This window comes from Balaenoptera borealis, assembly GCF_965194805.1.
Source record: "Balaenoptera borealis genome assembly, chromosome: 20".
Classification (NCBI taxonomy): domain Eukaryota; kingdom Metazoa; phylum Chordata; class Mammalia; order Artiodactyla; family Balaenopteridae; genus Balaenoptera; species Balaenoptera borealis.
Window position 1 is genome coordinate 15,973,249 of NC_138879.1, and position 12,247 is coordinate 15,985,495.

Consider the following 12,247-nt stretch of genomic DNA (forward strand, 5'->3'; position numbering starts at 1 on the left):
GTGGCTCATGGGCCCAGCTGCTCTGCGGCATGTGGGATCTTCCCAGACCAGGGCTCGAACCCGTGTCCCCTGCATTGGCAGGCAGATTCTCAACCACTGCGCCACCAGGGAAGCCCCTAAACTTAACTTTTATACAATTATCTTTGGTTGACCTGTACAACTCATTTTTCTCCATCTTTTTTTTTATTTTTAAATATTTATTTATTTAGTCGCACCGGGTCTTAGTTGTGGCATGCAAGCTCTTAGTTTCGGCATGCATGTGGTACCTAGTTCCCTGACCAGGGATCGAACCGGGACCCCTGCATTGGGAGCATGGAGTCTTACTCACTGCGCCACCCGGGAAGTCCCTTTTCTCCATCTTTTGAAGCACCTAAAATAATATTTCGGAAGGAATTTGGAAGACATGTCTGTGAGTTCTCCGTGGTATCAACTGGACTGTAGTGTCAGCAAGCACTACCCTTTCAGAGGAGCTAAGGGTCCCTCTGCTGGTGAGTGTTGAGAACTCTTCCAGCTCAGTGGGTGGCATGGGTTCAAAGCATGGAAAGGTTAAGAGCTCTCAGTCTGGATTATTGCTTTGAGTGTTAACCCTAGACAGGGGTAGTTAATTGTTTCAGGCTTTCTTTCAATTCCAGTCAGTGGAAGTTCTGGGCTGTGTAAGCATGTGCTCTGGAACTGAAGGACTGGTGAAGGTATCCTAGTGTCCTAATTTGCTCTCCTTAACAGTTTCATAGAACCTGGACAGCCTTCGTAGCAGCCCTAGATATTGAATAAGCTGGTTTAACAACGTTAATTTTAAAGCAGCTTTTGTGGTCTTTTCCTTATTGCAAAATACATATATGTTTATTGTAGAACATTTAGAAGATATAGATAAGACAAAAAAAAATATCCCATCCCACCTTTAATTTAATCCATTAGACACTTTGGTTTATATCCTTCCAGTGTTTTTTTCTAATTTATTTATAGAAATAATTTTTAAGTTAAACAATTTCAGAACAAACTGCTTTGTGCCCTTCTTTTTTTACAGTTTCATTGAAGTATAATTTACATACAATTAAATTCATCCATTTAAAATGGACAGTTTGATGAGTTTTCATAAAAATCTGTATTTGTGCAACCACCATCATAGTTAAGTTTTAGAACAACCCCATAACGTTCTCTCATGCCTTTTAGCAGTTGTAGTCTGCCTTGTAATTGTGAATATTATTCTTTTGTTTGAAATATGTTTTTAAAAAAATTATTTAATTAATTTATTTTTTATTTTTGGCTGCATTGGGTCTTCGTTGCTGCGTATGGGCTTTCTCTAGTTGTGGCGAGCAGGGGCTACTCTTCATTGCAGTGCGAGGGCTTCTCATCAGAGTGTCTTGTTGCGGAACACGGGCTCTAGGAGCGCGGGCTTCAGTAGTTGCAGCACACGGGCTCAGTAGTTGTGGCTCGTGGGCTCTAGAGTGCAGGCTCAGTAGTTGTGGCGCATGGGCTTAGTTGCTCCGCGGCATGTGGGATTCTTCCTGGACCAGGGCTCGAACCTGTGTCCCCTGCATTGGCAGGCAGATTCTTAACCACTGCGCCACCAGGGAAGCCCTGAAATATGCTTTTACAACATAATTTTAATGACCCTCGTATTGTTTTGTATAGCTGTATCATAATGTATTAGGCAATTAGGCTACTTTAAGTTTCTTACTATTAAAAATTCACCATGAGAAAAATCCTTATAACTAAATCATTTTGTACATTCATAATTCTTTTTTTTTTTAAACATCTTTATTGGAGTATAATTGCTTTACAATGGTGTGTTAGTTTCTGCTTTATAACAAAGTGAATCAGTTATACATATACATATGTCCTCATATCTCTTCCCTCTTGCGTCTCCCTCCCTCCCACCCTCATGATTATTTCTTTAGGATTAATTTCTAGAAGTGGAAGTGCTGAGTGAATGGTTATAATTAGCTCCATTACTAAGCTCTGGGAGGTCAGAGCATTTTGTCTGTTTGCTCACTGTTAGATATCCAGGTCTGAGAACAGGGTCCACCACACAGTTTGCAACTCAGGAAATAATTGGTGAATAAATGGCTAAGTACCTGTTGCTATACTGTATTCCATCAGAGAGAGGCCAAGTTATGCTGTCATCAACAGTGTGATAATTTAATAGAATGTATTACTGCACATTTAAAATACAGATCTGTCTCCAAGACAGATCTACTTAAAAATATTCTGTCCTGCTATCACATTGATCCAAGGAAATATTCCAGGAATTCTAATATTTTAGCATCCAAGTTAAATCTCTTAGGTTGCCTGTTATACTCACAGGCATACCAAAAAAAAAAAAAAAAAACTCTTGTCAAACCATAAATTTTGTCATTTATTTAGAAAATGTAGTCACTTATCTATAATGTTATCTATTTTTGTCCCAATCATAACATTATAAAGACTGGCAAATATACTTCGTTTTGAATATTCAAGGTAACACAAAATTACTTCAAGGTTATTTCATTAAACAGTTTTGGGATCCTTCACTATCTTGTTTCTTCCTGGCATGTTATAATTTTACATTATAAGCCACTGTCTCCATCAATATGGAACATGTATTTTCCTTTTTCTAAAAGGAAAAAAAAAGTAATGGATGATATACACTTAAATATGATAAAATAATAAATTTTATATTATTTATATTTTTCCACAATAAAAAATTGCAACCCCTCAAACTTGTAATACAGTTATACATGATGTGCTCCTTTATTAAATGCATTAAAGAACAACAACAAGTATAATGGATGAGGCCACCTTTAAAAAAATTTTTTTTTGGTAAATACCTAGGAGTGGGACGGCTGCTTTTCTTGTTTATAAAATTCCTATCTAGCTATCCTTCATTCTGGGAATTTTTCTCCAGGCATACATAGCACTGATCAAAAAGAACACTACTTTTGTTTAGCAATTGCCAGAAGTCTGGTCTGGAACCTTTTTTTTGAGTGATAAAACTTGAAAAGAATATTCTTTCCAACCAAAATCCATCTTTAATCACAACTACTACAAAACTGTTACTCCCTGGACCTTAACAGTAAAGAGGGAGTGAAATCAGCTATTCTTCAGGGTAATCCAAGAGATCAGTCTGAAAGTGTGTGGCTAAGGAGGCTTAGGAAAACCCAAATCTAATCAAGGTTCCTTGGGGGATTGCGAAATTATTCCCTGAAACTGAAGGGTCATTGTTATCTGCTGCCTCTGGCTTCTTTCACAAACGATAAAAAAACTAATGCCACTTAAGTCACATAAACTCAGATGCTTATTGCTGAGAGGGCTGTTAGGAGGTCAGAAGGGCAGGCCTGTGCTGAGGTAAGTGCCAGCTGTGCTCTTCTCCTTCCTGCTGAGGCCCAGGCAGTTTTGAACCAGGTAGGGGCAGCGCAGTGCAGCTGGTTGCTAGGGAAATAACCGCAAGGCATCTATCTACTAGCAAGAATTAGGAAAGGGAAACCATACTATGACTTAAACTTTTTTACTGGTCAGAGTTCAAAAGATGTCAACATTTCCAGCTGCTAAGAATGTATTAGACAAAAGCAAGAATAATTTTGATATCTATGAAAAAGTAGTTTGCAATGAGCTGTTTAGAAAATGTAGAAATTTCATTGTCGAAACCCTTTGAAGCCTTTCCGTTTTCTTTTTCTTCCTGTGTCACACTCACTAATATCCGAAGAGGAAGAGAATGCAGAGTTGTGGAAGGAATTTCTATTCACATAGGCATCATATAACCTTAAGTCCTTTGGGGAAAGTAATTCTTGGCAGACATTCCAGGACCATGTATAAGTAGAAAAGGTGTCATAAAAGGACTCATTTTTACTGTCTATCCCAATCAAATCCCCTCGGATCTTCTGCCAGAGGTTTAGCATTTGTTTCCGGTGCTCAAGGGCAATTCCCAAGTTATAGGTATCTGTAGCTCTCTTTACCTGCAGTGAGAGAGCAGAAGTTTACAGTAGTTACCTTAAAATGTCTTTGGTTTGTGGACCACAATTCTAGATATCCCAAGAGTTATGTTCCCAGGTTACTTGAAAGTCACTGAATTTATATATTGGGTAGTGCCTCTTGAGGACATGTGAGTTAGGAGTTGATGGACAATGAAAATGTATTACTTGGGAATAATGAGATTTTAAGAAATTTTATAAGAATTTAAAAACACAGTAGACTAAAACAGGAGGAAATGTGGGATGGAGATAGGCTCTGGATATAATAGGAGTGCCAAGGATGGCACTCAGTCCAGCCGAGGGCAGTGAGGGAGAAGATGCTGAGCTGAGTAGGTCCTCAAGGATTTGATTAAATCGAGGGGCTGGGTGGTGATGGGAAGGTGTTCCAGGGAGAGGGAACAGCATAAACAACGGCTCAAAGGCAATGCATCCTGGAGCTGGTAGGGGGAGTCCAGGCACTTTGGTATTGCTAAAGTGTCAAATTTGAGGAGAGGCAGGCCAGGTGTTGTTGCTGTAATCAGGCCCTGAGACTTGTTCTCAGTGAGGTTGGGGAGAGCCCTTTCATCAGTGAAAATCATGCTATAGTGAGACACTTATCTGTTGGAAGTGAGATAAATCCCTCAGTTGTATGGAGTGAAAAATATAGTTGAAAAACCCTGGCATCTCTGAGAGGGAAACATTCATTTCTCAAGCAGGACAGTGACAGGCTGGATCTTCTTTGGATTCATTCTTCACAGCCGCTGTGTGGGGAATGGGTGGTGCTCCGAGGAAGGGATAACCGTTGGAGGTTGTTGGCCAGGTAAAGCCTAATGAGGATGTCAGTTGAGGCAGTAGTAACAGGATGGAATAAAGGGGACAGATGTGAAAAATCTTTGGGAGAATGAGAGTAGCCAGATTTGGTGATTGGTGGATGTGAGGAGTGAGGAAAAAGTATAAATTAAGGATGGCTCCTGGCCTTCTAGTTTCAGTGCCTGGGTAGACGGTAGTATCAACAACTGAGATATGGAATCCTCAAGAAAGAGCCAGTTTGATATAGAAGATGATGATTTCGGTTTTGGACATGTCCAGTTTGATATGTGGTGAGACAGCAGGGTAGAGATGTTCATCAGGCAATCAGTGAGATGAGGAAGAAGTACTGGAAACAAGTCTAGGCTAGTGACAGTTAAGAGTTATCAGGTATATAGGTGGCAGCTGAAACAAGGAGGGTAGATTGAGATAGCTCAAAGAATACTCACCCTAGCTGTTCCTTTGCTTAATGCAGAGATCCCCAATGTTCTGTTGCAACTGGGTTATAGGGATGCCAAATTATTGGTCTTCTCAAGTTTCCTAGCCCTTGAGGCAGCTAGCACCTCAGGGCTGGAGCCCTTTGGCTATAAGCGACCTCCATTTACGCCAGTGTGAATTTATGCCATGATGAGACAGAGTTGGGAGTCCACTCCTTTGCATTCTTGTGGCATGCTGTACTGACCTGCTGTAGTTCCATTTATCCCAATGTATTGTTACTGCTCCTTTCCTTCTCCGTGTCTCCCACCTTACTGCTAGCTCATTGAGGGTAGGAACTGTGTTTTTTATTCTGTGGTATCTCATAATCTCAGAACTTGTTAACACTGGATAAATATTTACTGAACAAATGAATGTATATAATAAGAAGAGCAGTAGGATGAGACTAGAAAACTAGGAACCATCAGGACTTAAGGAGGGACATCCCTGGTGGCCCAGTGGTTGACAATCCGCCTGCCAATGCAGGGGACACAGATTTGATCCGTGGTCCAGGAAGATCCCACATGCCGCAGAGCAACTAAGCCTGTGCGCCACAACTACTGAAGCCCGCGCGCCTAGAGCCCGTGCTCCGCAACAAGAGGAGCCACCACAATGAGAAGCCCATGCACCGCAACGAAGAGCAGCCCCCGCTCACTGCAACTACAGAAGGCCTGCGCGCAGCAACAAAGACCCAACACAGCCAAAAAAAAAAAGACTTAAGGAACCTAAATGTCCATCGACAGACGAATGGATAAAGAAGATGTGGTTTATATATATACAATGGGATACTAATCAACCATGAAAAAGAATGAAATAATGCCATTTGCAGCAACATGGATGGACCTAGAGATTATCATACTGAGTGAAGTAAGTCAGACAGAGAAAGACAAATATCATATGATATCACTTATATGTGGAATCTAAAAAAAGATACCAATGAACTTATTTACAAAATAGGAATAGACTCACAGATATAGAAAACAAACTATGGTTACCAAAGTTTGAAAGAGGAAAGGGGGGAGGGATAAATTAGGAATTTGGGATTAACAGATACATGCTACTATATATAAAATAAACAACAAGGACCTACTTTACAGCACAGGGAAATGGAAAATAATCTGAAAAAGAATATATTTATATGTGTATGTATAGCTGAATCACTTTGCTGTACACCTTTAACACTGTAAATCAACTATACTTCAACTATAGTTCAAAAAAAAAAAGACCTAAGGGATGAACCTTCAGGAAAGAGAAGAGAGAGGAAAGGACACAGAGCTTCAAGGAGAATTAAAGATGCAGTATTGTAAATGTTAAGGAAGTAGCAAGTGTCTAGGAGAGCCTGATCATTAGTGTCAAATGCAGAAGGGAGGTGGCATAAAATAAATACACCCCAGTCTGTCTCTAGAGGACAAAAGTTGCTAAGAAGTCAGGGCACAAAAGTAGACAGGTGGCACACAGTTGTGGTTAATCCACAGTTGTGGATTCTGAAGCCAAGCTACCCATGCTTATAATTCTGGCCCTATTACTTCCTAGCTGTGTGCCTTTGGGCAAGTCACTTAACCTCTCTGTGCATATGTGTAAAATGACAAGGAGTAACAGTGCCTACCTCAAAGATTTGTTGTGATAAGTAAATGAATTAGTACCTGTAGAGCACTTGTAGAGTACTTATAGAGCACAGTGCCTGACACCTAGGAAGCATACTTAAACTACTATTATTACAATTATTCTTTTAGTTGCCATAATAAAGATGCATTCACTCATCACAATTCGCTGATTACACCACTCACTGTGACCGCTGGTTTACTACCTTAATTAGTTGCTATTTCTAGCATGAAACAAATGAATGTCCCAGAAATGATGCTGGGTATGACTCCATAGGTGATTAGCAGGATGAATTATAACAGTTAACATTTGAATGCATTTGATTATAGAGCAAGAAATATCATTACAATGGATGAAAATAAGAAATGATCTGGTCTTATTTTAAAGACATAGTTGTCAATGGTTTCTCTGAAGGTGTTCAACAAGTGAATACTCACGTGCTGTTTAATAGCAGCTGCATCAGCCACTGTCCAATTCTGCTTTCTCTTGAGTATTTGGTCAATGGCGAGGATGTCAGTTGGGTAGCCTGAGGTAGGGTCGATAGGCTTTGTATTTGCTGCCTTTATGAACATTTAAAAAGGAAGGTTAGTATTATATTTTAGTTGAATTATATAACAAAGACAAAAATACACGGAAGCATATTGTATTATGAAAGGGTGTGTATATGATTTACAAAGTTATTTCTACAGCACTTGTCAGTTGTTTTGGGGTACCTGGTATAGTGCCATGTGTAAATGGGCATCTAGCAAACTCTCTTTCTTAATAGTGAAGCTTACTCAAAAGAGGAGTATAGACCACAGGATGGTTTATGTTTGGGATGGATGTGGAGGGTAGAGAGGAGTCAACTCCATCCTCACCCAAACTTCCAAAGCACTAAAAATGAATGTGCCCTCCACAGAGCACAACCTATACTACTTCCAAACTTCTCACAGGGAACCAGCCATCTGTTTTTTCTCCTGTTCCTGGGCTACTGAACAATGTTGGTGGAAATCATGTAAATATGCAGATTGCTTTCTTTGAAAATGCGTGTGACCCAGTGTCATCCAGGCCCTCAGTACTGCTTGACATTACTTTTCTTCATTTGCTGTAAACTCTCTTACAGTCCTCATAGCGGCTGCTGGAAAACCAGACCTTCAAACTCCCTTAGCTGCGCTGCGATGGCTTGTGGGATCTTAGTTCCCCGACCAGGGGTGGAGCCCAGGCCCTCGGCAGTTGAAAGCGCAGCGTCCTAACTACTGGACCGCCAGAGAATTCCCCTAATATGAATTCTTTCAGCTCTTCTTTCCACCTTATGATTTCTCCATCCTTTAAACCATTTTTTTTCCTCCTTCCCTCTTATATCTGAGAGTTTTTCTTAATTTCCAAGGTCTCCTCCTGTACCTTATCCCTTCAATTTTCCTCTTTCCAGGGCTGGCTTCATGGATGTGTGATCTGTACAGTTACACAGGACCTTATACTTAGAAGGGCCCTAAGTTTGGTTTAATGTTTTTTGTTTTTTTCTGTTTTGTTTTGTTTTTTGGTTTAATGTTTTATCGTTGCTGTCTTTATTTTTTTTTTAAAAATACTTATTTATTTATTTGGCTGCACTGGGTCTTAGTTGTGGCATGCGGGATCTTTATTTGCAGCATGCAGACTCTTAGTTGCAGCATGTGGGATCTAGTTCCCTGACCAGGGATTGAACCTGGGCCCCCTGCATTGGGAGAGTGGAGTCTTAAGACACTGGACCACCAGGGAAGTCCCTGTTGCTGTCTTTAAATTCTTAATTATTTCTGGACAAGGGGCACTGCATTTTCATTTTGCACTGGGCCTAGCAAGTTATGTAGCCAGTCTTGCCCTTCTCCTACATCTTCAAACATCTTTAGTTTCTCTTCTCTTTGAGCAGTGGTTTTCAGCTTTGGCTGCATGTTGGAACTTTAAAAAATACTGAGGCCTGGGCCCCGTTCCCAGAGATCTGATTTAACTGGACAGGGTTGTGGCCTGGGCACCAGGATTTTAAAAGCTCTCCCTGGTGGTTCTGTTTTGCAGCCAAGATTGAGAACCGGAGTTCTAAGTGTTCTTCCTCCTGGCTACAAATTGTGCTCATCTCTTAGGTCCTGAAACAACTTTTTCTAGACTCTGATTCTACATCAAGCTATAGTTTCATGTTTCTGTTAAACTTAAATTTTTGTAAGAAGATTTGATCCCCCCAACCGCTCCTTTGCATTATCAGTTTCTGAAGATGCATAAAAATCTCCCACTGTACTTATGGATTTGCTTATTCATTTAGTATTTATTTTTACCATGTATAATGCCTTAAAAAGTCTAAAGCCAATCCTTATTATTCTGTTAATTATCACCTTATTTGTTAATTTGCTAGGTGTGTACAGATTCAGAATAGTTATATCTTCCTCATGATTTAAAATTTTTTTTCCAAAAAGAAAAGGGACTCCCCTGGTGGTCCAGTGGTTAAGGATCCGTGCTTCCACTGCAGGGGGCATGGGTTGGATCCCTGGTTGGGGAGATAAGATCCTGCATGCTGCATAGTGCAGCCAAAAAAAAAGAAAATAAAAAAGTTGAAAAATAATAAAAATTTAAAAATACGTATTTTTATTTTATTAAAAAAATTTTTAAATTGAAGTATAGTTGACTTACAATATTATATTAGTTTCAAGTGTACAAACAGTAATTCAATATTTTAATAGATTACACTCCATACAAAGTTATTATAAAATATTAACTATATTCCCTGTATTATACATTACATCCTTGTAAGTTATTTATTTTATATCTGGTAGGTTGTACCCCTTAATCCCCTTCACCTATTTTGCCCCTGTCCTCATCCTTCTCCCCTCTGGTAACCACTAGTTTGTTCTATGTGAATCTGTGTCTGTTTTATTTGTTTCTTTTATTGTTAAGATTCTCCTGATGATTTTTAAAAATCATTAAACAGCATCTTTATCTTTAGTTATATTTTCCTTAAATTTTCTTTTCCCCACACTAATGTATGGATAACAACTTATTTTGATTTGTATTTGCCTGATATATCTGCTTCTGTCCCTTTAAAGTTTCTGTGTAATAATTTAGGTGTGTCTCCCTTAAAGAATATATATCTTAAAATTAGTTTTTAAAAAATCAGAATCTTTTTTTTTTAACTTGAAAATGATCCTTTCTTCCTTCCTCCCTCCCTCCCTTCCTTCCTTCCCCTTTATTTTTTTAAACTGGTGTGTTTAATCTTTTACTGTGATTACTGATATATTTGGATTTTTCTGCCTATTTTGTTTTGCAGTTTTTATTTTCTCATGTTCTCTCTTTTCTTATTTTTTTCTTCCTCTACTGTTTTGGCAATTATTCATTTTAGTTTTTAGTGATTGTCTTCACATTTTTAATACTTAAAATTAATGTAACAAATTATAGATTTAATCAATATCATAAGCCTCTCCCCAAATAATAAAAGGAATTTAGAAAGCTTTAATTCTGGGCACTGCCCTCCTCATCTTCCATGTTACCATGGTGTACTATTTTAGTTCTTATTGTCTAATACTCTTCAAACCAGTACTTCTTTCTTATTTCAGTTTTTCTAGAGGGTAAAACATGCACATGGTTCAAAATTCTGAAAGTATGGTGAGTATACACTGCGATCTCCCTGGCACTTTTCTCTCCCAACCCCCTCGTTTCCCTTTCTACAGGCAACCAATGTCATAATTTCTTGTGTTTCCTTCCAGGCCATCTTACAAGAAAAAAATGTCCATATTTCATATTGACTTTTCTTCCTTTTACACAAATAGTTGTGTACTATTCATACTGCCTTGCATCTTGCTTTTTCCATTTGGAGATCTTTCACATCATTGCACAAAGAGTTTCTTAGTCATTAACATGGCTGCAGAACATTTCACTGTGTGTTTGGAGCCTAACTTAACTAGTCCCTATTAATGGTTATTTAGTCTCCCCCCCCCCACCCCCCACCAATCTTTTGCTAGCAGAAATGACCCTGTAATGAATTACCCTCTTATGGGTGGCATTTGGAATATGTGCAAGGATATCTGTGTATCTTAGGTGGTGTCCCAGGAGTGGAATTGCCAGGTCATGAAGGTGACGGAATATGCCACCCCCAAATACGCCACTTTGGCATAAGGATTATTTTGAGCTAAAGGCACTTGAAGAACACCAGGTGTAAGAAGGGTACACTGAGTTCTCCTTTTTTTCCCCTAAATACAGGAGATAAACCCCCCATATGGAAGATGTCCTCCCTGTACCAGGAGGAAAGTAACATTCATATCATTAGGGACAAGGAGTCAAGGCAAAGAGAAACCTGTACAAGCAAATTTTGTTTTTTATTTTATTCTTTTTTTTATGATTTTTTATATTCTTATTTATTTTTTGGCCACACTGTGCAGCTTGTGGGATGTGGGATATTAGTCCCCCAACCAGGGATTGAACCCAGACCCTCAGCAGTGAGAGCATGGAGTCCTAACCACTGGACTGCCAGGGAATTTTTTATGATTTTAGAAAAGTATTTTATTCTTATGCAGTTATTCTTAACATACCTTATTAAACTAACCTTTATCTTCCTATTCACTTCTTCACCCACTTAACTACCCTAGCCCCCAAGCCTCTTTGTCTGGACACTTTTTCACAATTTACTACTCTGTCCATTTCAGTACATAAGTGTTCAATTCTAATTGCTTCTTTGGGTCTTCATTCCCCCAGGTACATGTAAAATTTAATAAAATGTGTTTGCTTTTCTCCATTTTAACTGTCTTATGTCAATTTAATTCTCAGGCCCTGCCAAAAACCTTAAGAGAGTAGAGGAGAAACTGTACCTCCCCTATAGTCAAAAGGAACGAGGTCTGTCATTTTGGTAAATATTACCAAATTTCCTCTGTAGAGGCTGAATCAATTTAAACTCGTATCTACAATTTAGGAGTGCCCCATATGTTTTTCAGCTTTTTGGTCTTGGGCAATCTAATATGGAAAGACAATATCTCAGGGTAGGTTTAATTTGGATCTTTTATGAAGAGTGAGATTGAATATCTTTTCATGTTTCTGAAAACTGTTCATATCCTTTGCTCATTTTTATATAGGTTAGTTTTTTCTAATCAATTTGAAGCTCTTTGATGTATTAGAGAAGTTAGCTCTTTGTGTTATGTGTTGCAAATGTGACTTTTTTGGCCATGTAGGGATTTTTGATCTTGAAGTACTTGAATTAATATCTTTTAAAAATTACTTTTGTGTCATTGTTAGGAAGGCCTTCCCAGAGTTTCAGTATTTTAAAGATTTCTTTTATTCTCTTCCTCTTTCCATTTTTTCCTTTTACCTATATATCTTTGATCCATTTGCAATTTGTGGAAGGTGTAAGTTATGCATCTCAATTTTTTTTCTCAGATGGCTACCTAGTACACTGTTTATTGAACAATCTATCTTTTCCATGGTGTATTGAAATGTCACTTTTTTTTCTTTGA

General features: G+C 38.7%; 1 protein-coding gene across 7 annotated transcripts in view; it reads right to left on the reverse strand.

Annotated features, from left to right (window-relative positions):
• Positions 1-176: 176 nt before the first annotated feature.
• Positions 177-12,247, reverse strand: part of EFCAB3 (EF-hand calcium binding domain 3) — a 50,380-nt gene continuing 38,309 nt past the window's right edge. For all 7 annotated transcript variants that reach the window (XM_082373834.1, XM_082373833.1, XM_082373832.1 and 4 more), the window contains 2 exons: positions 7,247-7,369; positions 177-3,932 (listed from right to left, as the gene is read on the reverse strand). In XM_082373834.1, the coding sequence (XP_082229960.1) occupies positions 3,612-3,932; positions 7,247-7,369 (444 nt within the window). In that variant the 3' untranslated portion in view covers positions 177-3,611. The remainder of the gene's footprint in view (positions 3,933-7,246; positions 7,370-12,247) is intronic.